Raw genomic sequence first — 25,883 nt, 5'->3', positions numbered from 1 at the left:
ATATATATATGTATGTATATATATATATATATATATATATATATATATATGTATAACTAAAATATTATGAACTATTAGGAAATATCTGAACGCGCGAATTCATGATTTATTAATTCATGATTTATTAATTCCCAGCTACACGATATCAAAAATACTGGCAAACTAGTCGCTCACAACTCGAAAATTATTGTAGCTTCAATTTTCGTAAAATTTTTGACTCAATTTTATAAAATACACTAACATACATTAATATTTTTGAAGGAGATTATGAGGCATTCTGTATATCTGTAAATACATGTACGTAATATTTAATTGAAGTTTGATTATCGATTTTGATTCAAATAGCAATAGCAATATTCAGGAAAATATTTAAAAGCAGATAATGAATATTAAAACCAAAAATAACAATATATGTGACGAAATGTATATTGGCTTTAAATTGAGATTAAACCATAGCGATTAAATGACTGCAAACAATATATTAATTTGCGTAAAAATTAGTGTCACAAATAGGAAACATAAAGATAAATATCTTATAAGTGACACAACTCTTCTTTATTTACTCTATACATTAAATTCTTGAAAAAAGATAATTATTTATGATAAAAATGTAATATAAAATGTAAAATATATTTATCTTACATATAGAGAATACGATTCTTCACTCAATTTGCTCTCTTAAATACTTTTCTAGAAAAATTGTTTTTATAAATAAAAGCTTTATACAAGGTGTCCCAGACCACTCGTACATCCTCTTTAAAATAAAAATAAATGGCTTTTATCAAAAATCACGAACAATTTTTAAGTAAATTGGTGATATTTTCAATTGATCTTGAAAGTAACTGTGATGAAATAATGAACTTCAATTTTAAGATTGACAGAGACACTTTTAGAAAAAACGTTTGACACAAAAGTTTCTTATTTTTTCATCTACAATTCGAATCTGTAATAAAAAGTACCATGTTTCTCTAAAAAAATTCAACTTCCGACTCGGATGGCGTATTTCCGGTCGGAATCAAAAGTTGAAAATATTACCATGTGATAGAGCGTACCCAATTTACTTGAAAATTGATCGCGATTTTTTATAAAAGCCATTTACTTTCATTTTAAAAGTGGTGTACTGGTGATCTGGAACACCCTATATATGAAAACAGAATAAAAAACACAAACAAATATATACTTATCGACTTCTGTCGATATGTAAGGTAGCCTATGCTACGTATCATCAAGATGATATTTATATAACACTACGTACCTTCTATTTAGTATCAGTTTTGTCGACAGAGCCGTGAGTTTAAGACAGTCTCTCGAAACAGTACGTTCGCGATTGAATGTCCATGCATTTTATTTATTAAATCTAATATATTAAATCTGGTTGATTCAACTAATAAGGTAAGGCATTAAATAAATATATAATAAAATATTTAGCTTTCTTTTTTAAAATGTACAAAAATTTATGGAGCAACAAAAATTTATGGGCAACGCTTTTATTTTATCAAAGACATTTTTCTTTAATTTTCAAATTGACTAATTTCTTTTATTGTAAATATTATTTTTATCTTTTACTTATATTATAATTAATAGAAACGTTTATACTGTGATAGCATGTTTCGACCGTTTTGACATATAGAAAATGTCAAATCTATGAACAAAAGTTCTTTTTGACATTATAAAATTATTGTGTAATTAATTTTATATTATTGCTATAAAATTATGTAAGCTATAAAATATTATGCAATTATCTAAGCTATAGTTATAAAATTATCTATCTTATAAACGTATAATATTACCTATGTTTTGTTTTTAAAATATTTTTTATAATGAATGTCCAGTAGGATATGTTAATTTGGATATATAATGAACGTATGAAAAATTAACATTTTTTATTCAAAAAGATATGTTACAAAAATGTTAACACATAGTCTTTTTAGAATTTTGTCCGAATGTTTGATCCAATTTGCAATAGCATCAAAATTTCAAATATTTGATAATATTTTATTTCCGTTATACGTATATTGTTTGTATGTTTTCAATACGTTTCTTACTTAAGGAGCAGATTGATCTTGAAAATAACATGTTAGTAAACATACAATCCATATCATGTATAAAATCCCGTTGTTGAGAATATTCCTTTATTTCTCTTACATTTCAATGCTTAAATTTCACACATATATATATATATATATATATATATATATATATATATAAGAAAAAGATTAGTATTTTCAAAATTTATTATGTATGTCACAATATGCAAGACACCGAAATATGTAATTGCACTAGAAAAAATCTTTAAAAGAACTAAATTTGAGATAAATAAAAACTATGTTTATTATGTTTGTCCTTTTTGGAATTAATTAAATACGTCATTTATGTCTCCTAGTATTCAAATCCAAGAAAAATATTTTATATGTCGTTTCAATAAGTTTAATATTTATCTTTTCTAATCATTCCTTTATTTATTAAATTTTATTATTTTATTTTTTTTTTACATTAATCTTATTTTCTTACGAAATGTTAGTTGAAATCTTGAACGTTTTTTCACACAAAAGTCGATTAAATTGCTGCATATTCTTTATAACTAGTTTGTTTTTAATGAAGTAACGTTTTTTATAGATATCTGAGTGAAATTTAACATGACATTCTTAAAACTATTATTAAGTAGTGGTATAATATGCATAGCCATAATGGTAAAAGCAACATCTATAGATGAAGAGGAATCAATTAAAATCAAAATCGATGAGGAATTAATAATTAAAGGAATAGAAATCGATGAAGGGAAAGTCGAGCATCAAGAATCGAAAGTCGTGCATAATGTATTAAACAACAAACCAAGCAGTACATCAGATGATATATTTCCGATACATTATAACATACAGTTAATATTATACGATAATTATCTCATTAACGAATGCATGATCACTTTAAATATTTTTTATGCAAAACGATACGTGAGTTTTTATGCACCAAATTTGGAAGTAACAGCATTGGAATTAACTCAAAATAATGGTACGATTTATGAAATAAAATTAGTAAATCATTTTGAAAACAATATTATCGTGCTCGATTTTGGTGATGTCACATTGCATGGAACGTACAAATTGCATATAGAGTTTATAACCCCAATTAATATCGTAAAAAAATTGTTCGGGACTCCGTACATAAATAAAGATGGAAAAAAAGAGTAAGTAAAAAATATATTAAAATATCCAAATAAATTGTACATTTGTGCATTCTTACAATTATCTAAAATTAGTCTTTATCTAAAGCATATCATTAAAATATGGCAGGTGGTTAATCGCAACAGGTATCCAAACAAAAAAACAGCAATTATTTCCATATTGGGGCAAGCCAAAATTAAGAATTCCTTTTGTTATTTCCATATTGCATTATCCAAAATACACAGTTTTGTCAAATATGCAGATACAAAAAACAGATATATTGACGTTCAATAATATGACGTGGACATATTTTCATGAATCTGCTTCGATCTCCATAGATAGTATAGCATTTTTGATATTCGATTTTAATCGGATAAACATCTTGGTTGATGAAAAAGCCATTAATCAAATCTTATGGTACAGACCACAATCAAAATTGCATCTAGAATTTGCAGAAACTGTTATTTTTTATGCTAGTGTATACATGCGTAATTGTAATTGGAATATTTTGAGGAGAGCTCTTGAGCAGACTTCTGTTCCATTTGAGAGCAAAGTGGATCATGTCGCAATCCCGGATTTACAAGATGAAATCAAACAGATTTTCGGTTTCATTTTTTATAGGTAATATATGTAGTTAAAATAGGTGTATATTAAAAACTATTTTAATTATCTATAATATTATAATCCATTTACATAAGAAGAAATTATATTAATATTCAAAATTTTTCATACATGTTAATATAATAAATATTATTTTTTAGAGAAGCAGATATCACTTATAATAAAGAATTAGATCCTGTCGCATACAAAACGATAATCGCGCGCTTAATTGCACGTGCAATGGTACAAAAATATATTCGCAATCTGTTGGAGCCACCTTATTGGTATCATACATGGTTAAATGAAGGATTTAAAGTATTTCTTCAAACATACATTATCGACAAGGTTATTTTATCACTACTTGAATACGCATCTTTATTCTTAACAATAACACACAATAATGTTACTTTTAATGTGTATCAAAAACTTTTTATTTTTAATTATTTATGATTAGTTATGATTATATCGAATTGATTTTAGGCTCTGCCATATTCCCGGATGATGGATTTATTTGTAGTTCAAGTTCAACATGAATTACTCTATCTAAATAGTTATCTTGCTATAAATTCTACTATAAAATATGATGAAAGCTGTTATGAAAATTATTTACACTCTCCTCTTTCTCATATCAAAGGTATACATATAATATTGCAGAATTAAACAATTAAATAATTATATATTTTTAAATTAATTTCATAAAAAAATGAGAAAAGTCATTTATAAACAAAAGACCCCGATTCTTATGGAAAATGAATTTTGAAGTTTAGTGAAATTTGCAGAAATTCTGGAAATAAATAGTTTATGTGGCAATAAAAAGTCACAATAAACGTGATATCGTTTAATGGAGCCGTCTCGTCACTACAAGCGTCCAAATGTCGAAATAAGTTATTTCAATATTAATGAGGGAAATAATGTATTATTGAATACAATCACAAACAGCTGATTACTTTTATTAATATATAGATATTATATTTACGTGGAAAAAATATACATGCATGTATATATAAGGTGTCCATAAGATTCTCATGCACTATATTTCGGAAACGGTTAAAAAATTACGAAAAAATGAAACACGTATTCAATTATTTCGAGAGGCTAGTCTTTTAGGAATTAGGGAAGCTGTATCCTTTCCTCATCCAAAAAAGGAGATAGGGAAAAAATCCACATTACTATACTTTTAACTAATTATATTTTATCAAATATCAAATAGCATGTTATGGCGACAGCGGCAAAATATTTTTTCCACGTAAATATATTAGTAAAATGTATTAATAAAAATGATCAACTGTGATATTATTTTATATATATTATTGTTATATATTTCATATTCTATATATATTATTATTATATATTTACAATATATTATTTACTTTTCCTTAATAATATTTAAATATCATCTTATTTCGATATTTGACTTGCGACGAAACGACTTCATCAACTAATGTCGCATTTATATTTTGACATTTTTTAAACTTTTATTGTGTTTTCACTATTTATTTTCAAAGTTTCAGCAAATTTTATTAAAGTTTAATTTCCATAAGAACCGTGCGAGGTCCTTCATCTGTAAAATTTAATTTTATTATTATTATTTTTAATATATTTTCTTATAATATATGCAATAACAGAAACAAAAAAAGTATCTAATTTTAAAATTAAATTTTTGTATAATTTTATAATGCGTAATTTTTTAAATTATAACTATACATATCTATCTAAGACTCCAAAAAAACACAAAACTATCCGATTCCTTATAATTGTCTGATTTATTATTTTTACAAATATTTAATCATTCACTATTTATCCATTATTATAAATTTTTTCGTCGAAATATATTTACCAATTCTTTTATAGCTGCTTATTTGGAATTAATTACGCAAACTTTGTGATATATTTAATTTTATTAATTACAGATATACATTCACAAATCTTTATTGCGCATTGCAGTAAAGGCATTCTAAATATATTAATTTTTTTTCTTTTAAACATTATAGGGTCCATTATATGGCGTATGTTAGAACGAACATTGTCATCTAACATATTCTTAATAGGAATCAACGAATATTTGAACAATCAGTAAGTATAATGTATTGTAATGTAATAATATACAATATATGTCATAGAGAAAAAGGAAATCAAAATATATAATAAATTTAATAATATATTTCTTGTTTTAACATTTAAAAGACATAGATATTTGAAAACTCAAATTTATACTATTTATACTAATTTATACTAATTTATACTAATTTATACTAATTTATACTAAAATTTATACTATTTTATATTTATAAATTTTTATGGAGATTAAATTTCAACTTGAGTTTTTCTTAATACATATGATAGAGATTCATATTTTCTAAATTACAAACAATTTAAATTCAATATTATTTCAAGAATATAATTTTACTAACATAGAATATAAACTCTAAAATCTTAGTAATATAGAAATTAAAATTATTATTTAATTATTCACAATAAATGCTGATACAATTATTAATAGATATATATTAATTTATATTTATAAATATTAATTTAATTTAATTTTAATTAAATATTAATTTTTATATATATTATATGTTATATATATATATATATATATATATATATATATATATACACACACACACACACAATTATATTAAAGTTCATAAATTTCTATTTCTATAGGAGTTATAGATTAAATAGATTAAAGTACGAAAATAAATTATGTGTAAATTATGATTTTCTTTCTTATTATATTTATTTATCAATTTTAATATAGTATTAAAATTATCATAATGTTAAATCTTATAGATTAGTTGATCCTGAAGCAACAACTTCTCGTGATTTATGGAGTGCTCTGAGATCAGTCTTGATTGAATTGAATCCCGCGTATGAGTTTGATATAGAAAACATGATAGATTCGTTGATTATGCAGAGGTATCCTTTCGTGTTGAAGGTGACGCGAAATTATTCTACTAATGTTGTAAACGTAACGGTACAATTTTACAACAAATCAGATGAGAATCGATATTATATTCCTGTTACTTATACCACGGAGTCAACTCCCAATTTTACTATAACTCGATCAAATGTTTGGTTAACATCATGGAGTTCAACAATTGAATTCTTTCTTGAGAAAAATCAATGGATTATTTTCAACTTACAACAAGCTGGTAAATATTGAATAATAAATTTATATCTTATTGTCTGTTTATATTGTATATTATTTCAAGTATATATATATAATTTTTATTTCTTGCTGTAATATGTCGAATTGTTGATATAGCCTTTATATTAAATTAATAAAGACGGAAGATGCAAACATCTTTAATTATAATAATATATTTAATATCGAAATATTTATTAACATCTCGAAATATGTTTAATTAATATATATTATTTCAAAGTATTTAATAATCGACAAAAATAATTTATTTTATAACAGGATATTATCGTGTTAATTATGATACTGAGAATTGGCGAAAAATTGCACAATACTTAAATTCTAAAGAATATAGTAATATACATGTTCTCAATCGAGCGCAAATCATCAATGATGCGTTTCATTTTGCGATAGAGAAGAAACTTGAATTCTCCGTGTTTTGGGAACTCGCTTCTTATTTGTCACAGGAAAAAGATTATATAGCATGGTATCCCATGTTCAAAGCATTTGAATTTTTGTCGAATATCTTTCCATTCTTGGATTTTTTTCCTGAATTTAAGGTATATATATGGATATAATAATATAATGGATATAAGTTTTTTTATAAAAATTTCATCTACTGCACCAATTATTTATTTTATTATATAATATAAACGATTTCGATAATAATAAATATTTTAGAAATATATATATATATATATATATATATATATATATATATATAGAGAGAGAGAGAGAGAGAGAGAGAGAGAGAAAGAGAGAGAAAACTGAATAAAAACTAATTGTACATTATTAATTTTTTTTTTATATCAAAAGTCAGAAATTTAAATTCAAAAGGCGCTTAAATATGCTTTTTTCTTTAAATTTAATATAATTTTTTATAAATTTTGAATTTTTCATAAAGTTATTTTCTTACAATAATAATATTTTAGAATTTATACGCTAATTGATGATCAATTATGTAATTAATAATAAGTGTTTTAGAAAATTATAGAACACAGTATAGCAATTATCTTTTTTATATTAATTTTCTTCGGTAGAATTAGAATATTTACGGTATTAAAAATGTACAAATATTTTGCTGAAAAATTGACTTATAATTTTAAAATAATTTTGTCACGTTATGTAATACTAATAATCCCCTTGTAAATACATGTTTTATAAAAAAAATTGATATATTTAAAGTTTGAAATACTTAGAATCTATGTTTGATATGCCACTGATTTAAATGAAGAAAATAACCGATCAATATATCAAAATTATATCAATCAATATGCATAGACTAAAATGTACATACAGAGTGTCTCGTAAAGCTTAATTACGCGTACCTCGACTCTTGGTTTTTCATTGCGACAATCGCCGCTGACATGCCTACCGCGCACATTCTATGATCTATTCTATTCGAATTTTCGACAAAGAATCATTTCCTAAAATTTTTTGCACTTATTAAGAAACACTCTGTATATATTAAGAATTAATTAGATAATATAAAATCCATCTCTACTTTTAAATGATATAAAATGTAGACAAAATTATTCACACACAAATAAAAAATTGGAAAATTTAATCATTATGATCATTGATGCTATAAAATCACATAAATATTAAAGAAATATGGAATAGAAAATCATCTAATAAAAATGTTTATATTATTTGCGCATATATTCTATTTGTTCTTGTAATGAAAAATGATAAATAATGAATGAATTAAATAAAATGATACTATATATTTTACTAAATTTTAGGGAGTGCTAAGGTTTGATTTTATGCGGAATTTTGAAAATGGTTACTGGAATTTGTACGACGAAAGTAGCACCAACGATCATACTAAATGTTTAAAACAAGAACTTGCAAGGTGGGAATGTATTATAAATAATGATCCTTGTGAAAAAAAGTCTAGGGTTCATTTGAAATGGCATCTAGCAAATCCTAAAAAAAACAGGTAATTCTTTTCATAATATTTGTTTCTTTTTAGGAGATATTTTTAATATTTTGCATATGTTTGAGAAATTATTTATTATTTATGTCAAAAAAATTATTTATAAAACACTAAAGAAACTATTAACACAATTTCGTTAGAAGATTTTAATTTTTATTCTGGACTGTTTTCTGTAGACTTTTGCCTGGATGGAAGAGGTGGACATATTGTAATGGTTTGAAAAAGGCAGATAATGATATATGGAATACAGTTTTCAATAATTACATAGAAGGAAATGATACAATTTTAGAATGTCTGGCTTACAGTAAAAATTCTGAAATTATAATTAATTATTTAGAAGTAATATTATCACAAATTTTATTAGAATCTATGTATAATCGATCTCATTTTCAACTTGAACCGATAGAGTCAGCTTATGCTTTAAATGCTAAAATTTTTCTTTCTGTCATTGAGAGGGGTACTAAATATATGCTTACAAGTTTATTAGATAATTACAAAGTAATGAGGTACGTAGGTAACGATATTATTTACAAAAATATGCTACACATATACATGAAGATTTATTGTACGAATGAATTATAAATGTATTGTTTTATTCTTCATAGGGGAGTTAATGAGATTGCCACACTAATTGTTATAATTAACAATGCGTATTCTGAAGAACAGTTGCATGAGGTAAATTTTAAATAAATCAAATTTCTACATTTTTTAAATTTTTATTTTAAAATTTACGTTTCACTATAATTGTTATATTTTATATAATATTTTTTCTGAATTTTGTTCATAATGATATTCTGCATGTGTGATAGTACAATTATTAAAAATATAAAATTATTTATTATAATAATTATTAAAATAATCTATTTTAGATAATGATATTTGTAATCAACAAGCTCAAAAGTTCAACCATTTCAATTATCAAAGTTGAAAACAAGATAATAACACGCTGGTGGGAAATCCAAAGGCAGACAAAATATTTTCGGTTTTTATTCATATAATTTATTCAAATAATTAGATTATATCAATAATTAGATTTTTAACACATTAATTGTTTATGAATTAAAAATACAGGATAAATGGTTGTGTTAATATTTATAAATGTATATATTTAATTATTTATTGATTTCATATAAAAGTTAATAATTGTTTAATTGTATTTAATCATATATATAATATTAATTATACAATATGATTAAAAATATTTTATTGTATAATATTGAAATATAAAAAAATTATATATACTATAATATTGAAATATAAAAATATTATTATATTATATTACAATAAAATATTATTATATTATATTACAATATAATATATTACAATATAATATTATATTACAATATAATATAATTACAATATAATTCATATTATGAACGCTTTTAATATTATATTGTATTAATTTTCTGTATTACAAATTTAATATGTAGATGTTAATTATATATTTACGTAATGCTTATTTTATAGATAAATATGTGTGTGTGTGTGGAGGATATGTAAATTTGGATGTAATGAACGAATGTGTGTGTGTATGTGTGTGAACAACAAATAATGAAAAATTAATATTTTATTCAAAAAGATGTGTTATAAAAATGTTAGCATAGTCTTTTTAGAATTTTGTCCGAATGTTTGATCCAATTTGCAATAGCATCAAAATTTCAAATATTTGATAATATTTTATTTCCGTTATACGTATATTGTTTGTATGTTTTCAATACGTTTCTTACTTAAGGAGCAGATTGATCTTGAAAATAACATGTTAGTAAACATACAATCCATATCATGTATAAAATCACGTTGTTGAGAATATTCCTTTATTTCTCTTACATTTCAATGCTTAAATTTCACATATATATATATATAAGAAAAAGATTAGTATTTTCAAAATTTATTATGTATGTCACAATATGCAAGACACCGAAATATGTAATTGCACTAGAAAAAATCTTAAAATAAAACTAAATTTGAGATAAATAAAAACTATATTTATTATGTTTGTCCTTTTTGGAATTAATTAAATACGTCATTTATGTCTCCTAGTATTCCAATCCAAGAAAAATATTTCATATGTCGTTTCAATAAGTTTAATATTTATCTTTTCTAATTATTCCTTTATTTATTAAATTTTATTATTTTAGTTTTTACATTAATCTTATTTTCTTACGAAATGTTAGTTGAAATCTTGAGCGGTTTTTCACACAAAAGTCGACTAAATTGCTGCATATTCTAATTTGTGTTTAATGAAGAAACGTTTTTTATAGATATCTGAGTGAAATTTAACATGACATTCTTAAAACCATTATTAAGTGATATAATATGCATAGCCATAATGGCAAAAGCGAATCCTATAACTCATGAGGAATCAATAATTAAAGAAATCGATGAAGAATCGAAAGTCGTGCATAGTGTATTAAACAATAAATCAAGCAATATATCAGATTATGTACTTCTGATGCATTAAAATATGCAGTTAATATTACTCAATAATTATGTCGTTAACGAATGTATAATCACTTTAAATATTTCTTATACATAGGTATCCATAGGTATACATAGGTATTCTTATACATAGGTTCTAAAACATAAGTTTTTATGCATTCAACGAATATAATAGTATGGATATTAATTTAAAATAATAGTATGATTTATGAAACAATATCAACAAATCGTGATGAAAACAATATAACAGAAAAATATATTTACACACTCAACACACATAAAAACTTTATTCCTAACAATAGCACATAATAATGCTACTTTTGATATGTACCAAAAACTTTTTATTTTTGATTATTTATGATTAGTTATTATGATTATATCCAATTGATTTTAGGCTCTGCCATATTCCCGGATAATGGATTTATTTGTAATTCAAGTTTAACATGAAATAATTTATCTAAATAGTTATGTTGTTATAAATTCTATTATAAGATATAATAGCTATTATGAAAATTACTTACACTCGTCTCTTTCTCAAATCAAAGATATACGTATAACATTGTATAATTAAACAATTAAATAATTATACATTTTTAAATTAATTTCATAAAAAAATGAAAAAAGTCATTTATAAACAAAAGACTTCGTACAATTCTTATGGAAAATGAATTTTGAAGTTTGGTAAAATTTGCAGAAACTCTGGAAATAAATAGTTTATGTGGCAAATAAAAAATCACAATAAGCGTGATATCGTTTGATGGAGTCGTCTTGTCACTATAAGCGTCCAAATATCGAAATAAGGCGTTATTTCAGTACTAATGAGGGAAATAATGTACTATTGAATACAATCACAAACAACTGATTACTTTTATTAATATATAAATATTATATTTACGTGGAAAAAATATACATGTATGTATATAGGCAAAACGAATGAAGTTATATACAAATACTTATTAAAAGTTTAGATAAAATAAAAAGTGCAATTTTTATACTTTATTAATTTATATTTATCTTATAGATCGTGTAGGAGATTAATTCTGCCATAATATTAAAAAAATATAAACACATAAATAGAATATAATAAAAAGATGATAGAAGTAACTATGAAATTTCAATATTGCATTTCTTAGGAATGAAAAGAGACCGCCGCAAAATTCAAACGGTGTATTACTTAATTATTCTTTACAATATATGTCAAAATATAACTTGTTCATGCTGTGTAATCTAAAGTAAAACATTTACCATATATATACAATTATATTAAAGTTTATAAATCTCTTTAAAAGTTATATAATATTATAGATTAAAGTACGAAAATAAATTATGTATAAATTATGATTTTCTTTCTTATTATTCATTTATCAATTTTAATATTATATTATTATATTATTATTATATTATTAAACTCATATTATATTATTTGACACATTTTTTTCTATTTCAATTTCTATGATATTTGATTAATTTTATTATACACTTACTATACAATACACTTAATTTTAATGTGAGATAAAAATGAAATATGTTCATGTTAAAATATCTCAAATCCGTTTTGTATGCGCTCTGTGAAAAAGTGAACAAAAGCAATATCATTGTCATAGCTTTACACATATATGGGAACGCTGCAATTTCAATTTATGCTTCTAAATTTCTATTTCGGTAGACGTTATCCATTCCTAACATTGTATCAGAAAGATAGAATTTTAAGTTTTTACTGCGTTTTTATCAAAGAGAAGCAAATGTACACATGCAGATCTCAACAAAATGTATCATCATTCGTTGCCACTGACGTGAATGAGAATATCGGAGCAATTACATCATCACTATGACTTAACGCCAGTGAGCATCCATTGACTTTATATAGATTGAATGCTCCCATTGGAGGCTTAAAAATAACAATAATAAGAAAATAAAGAGATGTTTTCCTTGTCTGATTTTGCAGTTGATGCGAAAAAGAAAAAAGAAATGATAAGCTCTCATTTATTTTTCTCTTATATCCTTCCTCTTCAAAGCTGTGTATGAAAAGCATTTTAATTCTTTAATCCTTCAATCATGTCATCAGTTGTAGCGCATAAGAGAATGCTTAGTCTATTATACGAAGATATTATACGAAATAAAATAGTACACCTGAATAATTCGTAAGCAGGAAGTGTTAAGAAATTGTTCAAATAAAAATTGTGGAGTATATAAGAAACAAATTAGATATGTCATTGCCATCACTTCATATTTCGGCATTATTTGTTTCAAATGAAATTATCTTAACTTTGTTATATATAAATTTTATATAAAAATTATTTTTATGTAAATTGAATTTCTTACAGTATTTGGCGTAAAAGTTATAAGGGTAGAATGGTAAAATATATATATAATATTCGAAATATATTTTATATTATTTTAATTTAATATAATTTTATATAAATCATGAAAAATCTCGCAAAACATTATTATTTTTTATTAATCTTATTCTAATTTCATTTATTTTACCTTAATATTTATAGACAAAATATCGAGAGAAATCAATTAGTATAAAAAAAAAACACATAATTGTTTTCAAGAAAAAAATATGAATTTGTAACGAGCAGCTACATATTTTTTGAGTATTGATTAAAATAATTGAATAATAGATATTTTCATAATTTATGTAAAGAGATAGTTCGATTTATGTAAAATTATTTCAAATTAATTAAAGTATGTATAAAACTATTATAACTAAATAATTTTATTTAATTATTCAGACATTATTTTACTTCAAATATTCTATATATAATAAGTTATAAATATAGATATGATTAATTTAGGTAAAAATACAAATAAACTAACATATATATGTATTTCGCGCTCAATATCAGTTTGTTATTTTATTATTAATTTGCAAGTTTCCGCGATCGATACAATCTCATTGTATTTTAATATAAATTGCTTTATGAAGAATAACAAAGAGAAAAGTAAAAAATACAACTGATTTTTCTTAATATTTCGTGTAAAATAACCTCGAGACTTATGTGTTCTCATTACATTACTCGTTTGGTTAAATTTTTCTGCCCGAACGTATAAATTATTATTTAACGAAAGCGTACGCACGCTATCTAAGAGGCAACGTATAACTTATTTTTACACAACTCCTCATTTACATTTAAAAAAAGTGAATATTTATGAAATAAGCGATAATTTTTCTAGCGCGAGCACATCTGTATAAAAATGAATCGCGAAAGGGGTGAAGAAAAGTGTGGGCAAAGCGAGATGAAGGAGGACAGACCGACCGTGGAAAATGAGAGAGTTGGAAGAGTTTTTCCCTGATCTCTTAAGCAAATCTACACCGATCTCAACGACACATCTGCACCAAGCTACAACGCGTTACAACAGCGTCTGTGCATCGGACATCATGTATCCTCCTTCCTTCCTCTTTCCCCTCTTCTCTCTTACTATCCTCTCACTTCTCCGACCACTTCGTTCTTTTGTAAAGTCCGTGTCGCAAAATTTAAAAGTCAAAGCGAATGCAGATTAGGCGTACTTCATGTATATATAGGTCATCCCTTTGTCTGTATCTTTGCTTGTTCTTCAACGCCTCGTGTGGGCCTGTGTGTGTGTATTTTTATGTCTGTGTTGTACTCGCGATTGCTTAAAATTCCTAGCGATTTGTGAGAATCGGTCTCATCACGACAGCGAGATTATAGTTGTGAGTATGCAAGATTTAGGAATGTTAAATCTAATGGATTTTTTTTTCTCGAAACCACCATTAATGAAATATAAAAATTCTTTTTCTTTCTCGTTTCTACTGCGAGCCTCCTACGAATCTTTATTTTTTAATTAAAAAGTTTTTAAACTACCATATACATAATATATTGGATAATTGCCTAACATTTTTTAATTAGGAGAAGATTATTATATTATGCAACAATTTAAATCTTTTGATTCGCATTATACAAGTTTTTAATATATTAAACTATTGAATATTATAATATGCGAAAAAAGAAATCACAAAAAATTTAATTGTTTATATAATTAATTGTCAATTTATTATAATAATAATTCTTCATTTATTTAATCTCTAGCGGATTCCTTTCTCGATTCTTTTCTCTCATGAAACACTAAACATCATGCTGTCTGCGCTTTAAACAACAAACCAATAAATATCTAACAGACAAATTATTCAGAACTGATAACAAAATCGCGACAATAAAGTGGATGATAGAAATTGAAATAGTATATAATTTAAAGCAAAATAAACGAATCAATAAGTATTCTCTCAGATTTATTAAACAATGACCGATTTAAATATTCTATAAACAAAATATAACATTTTCCCAAATAAAATTATTACTAAAGAAACAGAGCAACAATTTGGTATCATGGATCATTGAAAACCAAATGTCTACTTGCGATAAATTCAAGCATCAACCTTACTCGATCAGTCGAATTCTTTATTTATTAAAGTCTAATTCTTGACAAAGATGTATATCTACTATCAAATTTTTCTTTATAAAATAAAGAAATGCTCCCAACTGATAGAAAGGTGTCATTTGAAATTTTGATTCGTTAAAAAATTCTAATATTTCTAATTATTTCTAATAAGAGAAAAAGCTAAGATTCTAATATATGCGAAAACATCTTTTGAGGAGTTTTTCTAAAAGTGCCTCTGTCAATCTTAACATTTGAAGTTCATTATTTTATCACAGTTACTTTCAAGGTCAATTTTAAAATTGACAGAGGCATTTTCAGAAAAAACGTTTGATACAAAAGTTTCTTATTTATTCACGTACAATTTGAATCTGTAATAAAAAGCATCATGTTCCCCTAAAAAAATTCAACTTCCGATCCGGACGGCGTATTTTTGGTCGGAATCAAAAGTTGAAAATATCACCATTCGATAGAGCGTACCCGATTTACTTAAAAATTGTTCGCGATTTTTGATAAAAGCCATTTATTTTCATTTTAAAAGGGGTGTATGGTCTGCGATACCTTGTATACATATTTACGTAAGAAAAATATGATTTAATATTAATAACATAGATAATTTTAAGTGCTGCAGAAAATTGTTTTTCGAAGATTTAGCTTGTTTCCTTCGTTATAGCGATTTTTGCTTCGAGTACTTCTTTTTTTTTATTTAAATTCGCGTTTGCAAAACACAATGTAGCATATCGCAAAAATGACAGGAAAATGTAGAGAACAAAACGTTACATACGTAAGAAGATCAAAAACCGTAATGCCAACGATGAAAGAACGTACAAGGAGCAAGACTGAATACGTAAAAATAATCTAAAAAAGAAAGCACGCAAACAAAGAATGAGGAACGAAAGAAATTACACTTTTTGGACAAGATAGACTCGGAGATCGGTACCGAATAGGGAAGAAGACGACGTGAAAAGAGAACGAATAACAACGGTACACGCAACTACTTGAAAGAGAATGAATGGACTAAAAGTAGCGAGATGGCAGCGAGATCAAATAAGGGAGAGGGAAATACACAGCAAATGAGAGGGACGACGAAGAAATGAGGTGCGGTGCACAGCAAAGTTAGAGACAAAGGAACGCAAAGTTTTAATAGAGCGAGGCCGCTGCGAGACGAGATAAACTGAAGGAAACAGGTTTATAAATGAAAATGCGAAAAAAGATAACGAGAGCAAGGTGCGCAATAAAAAAAGAAACGAAATATTTGTCCAGTAGCGGTGAGTTTGAGAAACTGTAATGTAAAATAATAATCGTGTGAACGCGACAGACTCATCGAAACAGCAATGAAGTACGCATTAAGAAAATTAATAATAAGAAAAAAGCTGAATACTAAAGAAATAATTATGACGTGGAATTATGAGTGGAAAAAGGGAGCAAGTGGAATCGATAGATTCGATAATGCGGCTTAAACTTTACTTTAAGGGCCAAACAAGACTCGGTGAATTCTTCACTCGAGAGTGTCACGTCGCATCTTTCTTTCTCTCTCGATCTTCAGAAAGATAAAAGCAAGATAAAAACATCGCAGCGGGGGTGTATAAGCAGAGGATAAAGACTATGGAGACTCGCGAACCCCTTTTCTTTCTCCGGGTACAAGAAAGACTGGTAAAAAGTGAAGCGGACGCTAAGTGAATAGCACATAGGTAAGGAAAAGAAAGGAAATGGCATCAAGTGGAAGACCTGAGGATTTCGAGAGAATACTTTCCTCCTATCCTGTTTTAACAAATGTTAAAAATTGTTGGCGATTTCCGGAAAGTTTATCCTGCTGAGCGCGCGCGCGCCCAATCTGTACATCAGCTCTATCTTTCTGCATCTTCTCCAACAGAATAAATTCCTCACAGTCGAAGATTCATCCCTTTGTCATATGCTGTAACTTGCATCGAATCTCATTCTGACATCCTTTCGGAAAAAACAAAATAAAAAAACAGAAAACTGAAACTGAACTATGGGAAAGAGAAAAGATTTTGTCCGTTCGAGCAAAGAAAAGACTAATTAGAATATTCAAATTTGCTTAAAAAAATTCTTTAATAGAAAAAACTATTAAAAATGTTTTTATTAATTAGCGATTGACCTTAATAGAATGTGAATGTGTAATTGTAAATGATATTCGAATGTATATTCATATTTAAATATGTAATATATTAGATTAGAATATCATTTTTGGAAGGGAAATTAATTTGTGTTTAATCTAATTTTTCAATTCAGAGAACAGAATTACAAATTAGAAATAATTGATAATTAAACTCGAACGTAATTAGAAATAATCATATTTTAATTTATGTTTTTGTTATGACGCTTCATTATAATTACCACAATCTCCGAATGAAATGTATGCTCCACTTAACAATAATTGTAAATTAATATATAATCAAGTTAGAAGCGATCGCATAATGAGAATAATTTACGAAATTGCTATTGTAACGAGCATATACTATGCATGTATATGTCCATTTTAAATCGTAAATTATAGTCCAATTGTATCGGATCGAGTCAATTTGCATGAGACTCATAAAAAAATCATAAATCACATAATCCTCTTTCAAAATCTCCTTAAAAAATTATGAGCATAATAAAAATGTACGGATTATTATGAAAGAAGAATATAAAAAATGCTAGCAACATTACACAACATTTCTAATGTATAGTTTTTTTAAATTTATTTATTACATTTATAATTACATATAATTTTTAATTATAAAAATTTATTATCTATTCTTATATATTTTATTAATGTTATATATTACTTTTATTATTTTTTATATTAATATTATATATATTATTATATATTATTTTATTATATATTTTTTATTATATATTTTTATTATTTATTTTATTATATATTTTTTATTATATATTATATTAATATTATATATATTTTATTAATATTATACTCACGCTTATTGGATCTCTCTGAAAATTTTTGGATTTTTTATGAAAAAAATTTTAAATCAATCAATATAAAATGAAGAAGAAAATTTCCAAATGTATTTAAAGTAAAGCTTTCTCATGAGGATATACAAGTAAATTTCATTGTAAGTGTTGTGCTTGACGATATCCATGAATATCCATCGTGCAAGAATTTTTACACCCGTGCATCGTCATTGCCTTCGTTTGAAATGAAAATTCACGCAGCGCCACTAAATTTACATGTTTACAGCGCGTTGATGGTATGCTCTAGAAATGTATAACACCGAAGGTGGACGCTCCTGGATTATACGAGGACTTACATAAGTTATAACAGGATGGATTCTGGCGATTACATCGGCCGCGACTGACCTGAGCTCACTTTGCTGCAAGCAAATCCATTTAAAGTCGTTTCCATAGCTCCAAGCACGGTTTTTTCCTAATCCCATGTTTTACTTCTTACTATTTCTACTTTTACGAAACAAGCTCCTTCTTCATGCGCAAAGTATACATTTACGAGATAGGTGTTGTCTTTTAAATGAAAGAGAAGATCTCTACTACTATATTCGTTGCAACCGGAAATAATTATAGCATTATTTTATTATCTATTTAATCAACATGTAGAACATTTTATTAAGAATATAATAAAATTCATCACACATATAAATAAATTTTCTCTCTATCGCGTTTCTTATATATTTAATCAATTTTTCTGTAATATTTCTTGTATAATGTTTTTTAATGTATAATAATATTTTATAATAATATTTTTAATGAAAATAATTTTTTACTCTATTTTTCTTTAAAATAAAAATGAATTAATTTAAAATAAATTTTTCAATATATATGAAAAAAATGTATTAATTAATGCACAATAAAGACGTGAAAACAAATAAAAAAATGCTACAAATATTTTTAAATCATACATTATATTACTAATTTATCTTGCGAAGGGATGAAAAAAATAAAAAAACAATTTTTCTAATTAACATATATAACTTTGCTGATTTTAATATAATAGATCATTTCTTTACGAGAGGATATTATCTTGATACTAGGTTACTGAATGAAACAACTGATAACCCGAATGATATGATTAAATTTTCTACAGTCGATTGAGATGATTCTTTCGATAAAAACTCGGTACAATTAAATTACGATCGATTAAGTAATTTGATTTTTTCGGACAATGAAAGTCCTTCGTTATTTGTATGTTAGAAAATCTTGGGATTTTTAGCCTAGAGATTTCTTCTCGGAGATTTTCGGTTTAGCTGCTAGAGAGAGCTTAATTATTTTCAACGATTTGTAGGCACAATGCTTGATTGAGTTCTAACTCAATGGTGTTCTGTGAAACACATGTCGAAACGCGTAATCGAATTGTATCGCAAGGTTTGCCTTAAACATACACACACAACAAAATGCTTGATTTGTGCGCGAGGGACAAACGATTGAACAAAACAATTGAATGACTTTAATTGAAATCATGATCATTATCTTACGCTATCGCAATTATGTTTATATTGTCTACATGCGTTGTAATATGCATTACAATTTATAATTTATAATTACGCGAACAATAATTTTATTTTGAAAGATTATTTTCAATTATATAAAAAATTTTATACATGAGCTAGTATATTTCTTCATTTTACAATTTTCGCAATAATTATTGAAATATTAGTTAAAAAAGATTGGTAATAAAGATTGAAATAAAGCTGCGTTTCGTGCTGGTAAGATGTATATTTTAGATATATCAAGAATGTGTATATATTTGAATATGAAAAGGTGTATTCGAATATGAGATATTTCGCTTGATTTCGCGATAAGTGAAGTAACACGTATAACATTATTATAATAAATTTTTTATAATACTATTGCAAAATATTATATAACTAATATTATTTTACACATATTACAATTTTATATCATATAAGTAATTCATTATATATTTTCTGCGTATTTGTCACTATCACATATATTACTGCAACGAATAGTTTATTATTTATTGGATAATAAAATTAATTACAATTTTATTTTGTTAAATTTATTTTAATTCTTTATTCTTTATTCCTATTTATTGTGAAATTATTTATTAAAAAAAGTTTGATGCACAAACCAAGATATTTCATTTTTAAGTGAATTGTTCGATATCAAATGAGAGAGACTAAAACTAGGATATATTTATCAAGCATTGGTATGATAGACAATACAGGTCTGCGAAAAAGAGGGTTAAAATTTCTTTTTAAGATGCTTTTTATGATTTAAACCTTCTGTCACCTTTTGAAATTAAAAATGGCGCATCCAATATAGCGAATAGAATCACAATAAAAAGGCATAAAATTTAGAAAAATTTATCAAAATGTGTAACAACTGTATTAGATATTTCTTTACAATACTTTTTTGGACAACCGAACCTGACATATATCAGTCTTTTCAACTTTCAATATCATGGATCTACTATATTGCTGTCTATATAAATTTTCTTTAACATAAATTTTCTTACGTCATACTTATATATCTCAGCGAAGAAAAATCGTGCGGCGGTAATCGAAAGTGGATTTGAAAGGCGAAAATGAGTATTATACGATGCCATTGGCAAAAATATTTCAAAAAATTTGGTTTCCTCGCAATAAATTCATGAAATTGGCCAAAATAGCGATTTTTGAGCCATTCAATTACAAATTACTCAATAACGTGACGTGCTACGCAAATTCGGCGGCATAGAGATTCGAATTCAGCTCACAAAATTACGTCGGAAATCACTATTGCATCTTAAAAAAAAACCTCGCAGGCCTGTGCAATCTTTGTTCTTTCTAGAAGAATACATAATATGTTAATTTGAACAATTATTTCACCAAAATAAAATGACAATATTCAGATAACTGAAATGTTTTTTGTAGTAACGAAATATAGTCACGAAATACAAACAGATCTCGTATAATTGAAATGCTTTCGGGATCGCGGGGACGAAGAGAAGAGAGATGAATGTTTTCTTTTTCGTACTATGTAAATTATATTACCGCGCGGCTGTTAGATATCACCGTTGCGTGAAAAAAATCAAATCGCGTTCGCCGGTATACCGCTCGTTTCCTTCTGGAGTGGCCATTAAATATTCATATTCTCGCGGGCGTAAACTTTAAAATTCTGTCATGAATGTCGAACTTTTTCTTTATCGCGATGCGCGCGTGCGTCACCAAACTTTTTCTCCGATTTAAACATAGTAAAATGCCGCCGCATAAACAAAAAATTAGAATTTTGATTCTACGGAATGTTCATATCGATAATCATTTTAATATTACCAATTATCATTTAATTATTTAATTTCAAAACTTGAAACTATTATTATTAAAGAAAACTTGTTAGTAATATTCTTTAAGTTTTACTGTTGTATATGTGTCAGAAAATCAATGTTAATTTTAAATTTGTAAAATATTTCTATTTTTTTATGTACAATGAAATCTTATAATGCACCTCGAACAGCAACGCGTATATCTGTAGGCGCAATGTCCAGCAGTGTATTTGAAAGAAAATGTGCAAATCTCGTGTGGCCGCTAATTTTACAGTCCAAAATTTAGAAAAGGAAGGGGAGGAATTTGATTATAGTATTCTAAAACCATGCAATACAAGATTCTGCTATATTTCATTTATCAATCATTATTTGTAGATTCGATAATAAAAATTTGTGAGCCAAAAGTTCTCTGCATTTGCAAATCCTTATCCCATGTTCTTTTGGTATGTAATAATTATATATTTGTATTTCCTATACTAAAAGATATAAAACGAGACATACAGAAATAATAATTCCTATTAAGGATAATTTTTTAATTTATTTAAAAGAATTCTGAGTGATGGAAAAAAAATTGTATAATATGCTCTCTCAGAAATCACATTTTTTGTCTTTAAAATTTTCAAATAAATATCTATTTGACTCTTCATGTATTTAAGATTTGTATATCATTCCCTTGATACGGAGATATTGGGGATGGACGCCATTTTGGTATCATAAAATTCCTCAAAATTTTCCAACCCTCTCTCTCTTTCTCTGTCTCCTCTCTTTATCTATCTATTTTTATCTTCTTCTTCTTGGCGTCTTAAGCACCAAGTCGCCTTAACCTCCCACAACTTTCGTCCCCAACCATCTTTATCCAACGATCGTAACTGAACCAACGTCTCTGCAACCTATCACATCCAACATAGATCTGCAAACCTCTTCCACTGAGTCTTTTCATCTCTTTCTCAGTTTTCTTACAGATTTCTGTCCTTCTATCTTTCCTTCCAATGTACATTTTGGAATCCTATTTTCTGGAATTCTTTGGACATGTTCTGTCCTCAATTTTCCGAGTTTTGCTCATGTAAAAACTTTAGAATCGTCGGACATCATACAATTCACTGTTGTATTTTACTCTTCATCCATTTCATCCCTGAACTGGTCTCATTTCTATACAGTATCTTTCTTAGGATCTTTCTCTCCAACATATTTATCATTTTTCTTCGCTTGTCTTCGTCAACGTTTTGCATCCATAGCACAATATTGGTCTAATGATGTCTTGTAAATTTTCATTTTTCGATGATTCGACTGAGCAGTAGATTCTATTTGCTGTTGCGATCCTTTTTTTTATCTTCTTAATTTCATTTCCATTTTTGGACATGTTGACTCCGAGGTATATGAAGTCATTGACAATTTCTAAATTATGTTCTGCTATCGTTAGATTTTGGCTTGCACCTTTCTTCTGGTTTGTATCATAACTTTTATCTTATTTTCGTTAATTTGAAAGTTCACTTCTTTCGCTGCTTTCTCTAAGTCTACATATACTTTTTTCGCTTTTAGTTGCAATGACTATGATATTGGTCGAAAGAAATGATCGTCTACTATTTATACTGATTTATTTATTAGCAGTGTTCCCTTTGGATCTATTGAGAGTTTTTCTTATGACATATTTTAATGCCAAGTCGAACAAGATTGGTACCAGCTCATCTCTCTGCTTTCATCTATTTTCAATTTGTAAGATCACTTCCACCTTTACTTGTACCATTGACTCTATCAATTTAGTTATACGATTCAGTTATACGAGTTTTCTCGGGATTTCCAACTCGAGTAATATTTCGTAGAGCTTGTTCCTTCGATATTATCGCTTATTTAAGGTCTACGAATATTTGGTGAATTTCAACGTTAAATTCTGAGCACTCTTCTAATATTTGACGGAGAACAACTAATCTATTATTGATCTTCCTTTTCTGAAACTTCCTTGATATTCTCCAATTACTTTTTCTGCTTATGATCTTATTCTGTTTTCTATTATTTTGGAGAATATTTTGTGTGCTAGAGTAAAAATATGTTCCTGTAATTTTTGCACACACATATGCTAATCTCCTTTCTTACATATTAAACATATGATGCTTTTGTTCCAGTCTTCTAGCATTGTCTCTGTTATATTTTCGTAATCAACATTACATTGATTATTACATTGATTATTCATTACATTGATTATTACATTGATTATTCATTACATTGATTATTACATTGATTATTCATTACATTGACCATTTTTGGGCCGCCATATCTTATTAATTCTGTTATTTTGTCTATTTCAAGGGCCTTATTCCTCTTTTGGCTTGATATTGCTTCTTCTATTTCTTTTTGGAGGTTCTACGTTGGTATTATTCTCATTTACCACTTCACTAGAAATAGTGTTTGATAGTACATTAACATTTAATAGTTGTTGGATGTATCTGTACCATCTATCTTTGACTTTTTCCGGGTCTCCAGTCATCTGATTTATCATTTTATCTTTGCAGAGGTTTGTTTTCGGTTTTAATTTGTTTTATCACAGTATATGCTGTTTTAGCATTGTTGTTTCTGAAATCTTTTATCCTATAAATCGTTCAGATGTTTTCTTTTCTTGCTTCTACAGAGTTTGTCCGATTCTTTTCCTAATTATTTATTAGTACCGTTCTAGCTTGGTTCTTCTAAGGCATTTTGTATATTGACCTCAAGTAACAAGTACACGTCATTTTGACATTCTAAACTGGTCATTTTTGGTCAAATGATTGATTTCTTACATGATTTTATATTGACGTCTTGATATAACATTTTGACGTCATTTCAGTCACGTCAGTCATGAAGTGACGATTATTTTATTATTAATGTCATTAGTTAGTACATCAATTCCATAAAAAAATCTTTTAAAATTTTTTATGTAACATGACTTTCGCGATCAGACTTTAACAATTGTTAAAATAAAATTCACTGTAAAATCAGTAAATTTCACTGTAAAACCAGTAATCGTTAGTTCGTTTACCGTTATGATCACTATCTCTTTCGTACTTTTAGTCATAAGAACTATATAAAGTTTGTAAAGAATGACAGATAAAATTAGAAATATTACTTCGATTTAATTTCTGATACAATCTCAATAAAGAGGATTCAGATATTAAATCGATCTTATAAGTCGGACAAATAAATGTCTGGCTATTTAATAAAAATTATTCGTTTGTTATCTATTTAAAATAACAAGTTCAATATACATGTAATATAAAATATGTAAAATATGTAAAACATGTAAAATAAAATAAAATTTTTAATATAATAAATATTTAGTAAATATAAATTAGATTTTTAATTTTATATATTTATTTATATTTATATATATTTATTTATTTTTATATTGATTATATTTATATTATATTTATGAAATAGAGAGATGAATTGTAGTTTAATGTTACTGGCAATAACAAAAGAAATATTACTGATATTAAGAAATATTATTGATATTATTAATTGAAATAGTCAAAATTATTCAACTAATTCAATAAAATATCACTGATTTACAGTGCTGTACTTTATAACTGCTGTAATCAGTGTTACTTTTTTCAAGTGATAATACACTAATTCACTTTTAGAAAGTGTTTTATTCGACAACACTATTAAATATATTATGCTAAGAAAAAGACGTCAAAATATATTTTATTTATTTTACGTCAAAATGCGGTACATGTCATGACGTCGACATCTGTGACATTAGACCGTCACTTTTACGTCATAAAAAGTCAATTCGTGACGTCAAGAATAGTCAGTGAATGATCAATTTGAAACGTCAAAATGACGCGTGCTTGCTACCTGGGGCGATTGCTTCGTTCGTTTTGTTTATGATTCCATTACATTCCTCATCAAACCACTGTTTTTTTCTACAGCAAAGATCGCCTAATATTTCTTTTGATTTAGTATCGATCTTTATTTGTTGATCGA

At 26.2% G+C, this 25,883-nt stretch overlaps 1 protein-coding gene across 1 annotated transcript; it reads left to right on the top strand.

The window, feature by feature from the left end:
• The first annotated feature begins 1,284 nt into the window (after nucleotides 1–1,284).
• Nucleotides 1,285–9,901, top strand: LOC105249997 (aminopeptidase N). The gene is made up of 12 exons (XM_025410764.1): nucleotides 1,285–1,392; nucleotides 2,617–3,184; nucleotides 3,291–3,782; nucleotides 3,923–4,106; nucleotides 4,242–4,395; nucleotides 5,753–5,834; nucleotides 6,555–6,916; nucleotides 7,189–7,466; nucleotides 8,652–8,848; nucleotides 9,022–9,351; nucleotides 9,451–9,520; nucleotides 9,715–9,901. Exons 2-12 carry the CDS (start codon nucleotides 2,637–2,639, stop codon nucleotides 9,841–9,843), a joined length of 2,826 nt encoding a protein of 941 aa, XP_025266549.1. The 5' UTR covers nucleotides 1,285–1,392; nucleotides 2,617–2,636; the 3' UTR covers nucleotides 9,844–9,901.
• Nucleotides 9,902–25,883: the final 15,982 nt, after the last annotated feature.

This window comes from Camponotus floridanus, unplaced genomic scaffold, assembly GCF_003227725.1.
Source record: "Camponotus floridanus strain SB8 unplaced genomic scaffold, Cflo_v7.5 scaffold34, whole genome shotgun sequence".
NCBI classification, from domain to species: Eukaryota; Metazoa; Arthropoda; class Insecta; order Hymenoptera; family Formicidae; genus Camponotus; species Camponotus floridanus.
The sequence above is the reverse complement of the archived record's forward strand: the minus strand, read 5'-3'. Positions and strand labels throughout refer to the sequence as shown.

What these genes read in the sequence shown, in the direction of transcription:
- LOC105249997 (XM_025410764.1), top strand. Translation starts at nt 2,637, where the DNA reads ATGACATTCTTAAAACTATTATTAAGTAGTGGTATAATATGCATAGCC. An exon ending in AAACATACATTATCGACAAG is followed by an intron (nt 4,107 to 4,241) that starts GTTATTTTATCA and finishes AATTGATTTTAG; the next exon opens with GCTCTGCCATATTCCCGGAT. An exon ending in TTTCAACTTACAACAAGCTG is followed by an intron (nt 6,917 to 7,188) that starts GTAAATATTGAA and finishes ATTTTATAACAG; the next exon opens with GATATTATCGTGTTAATTAT.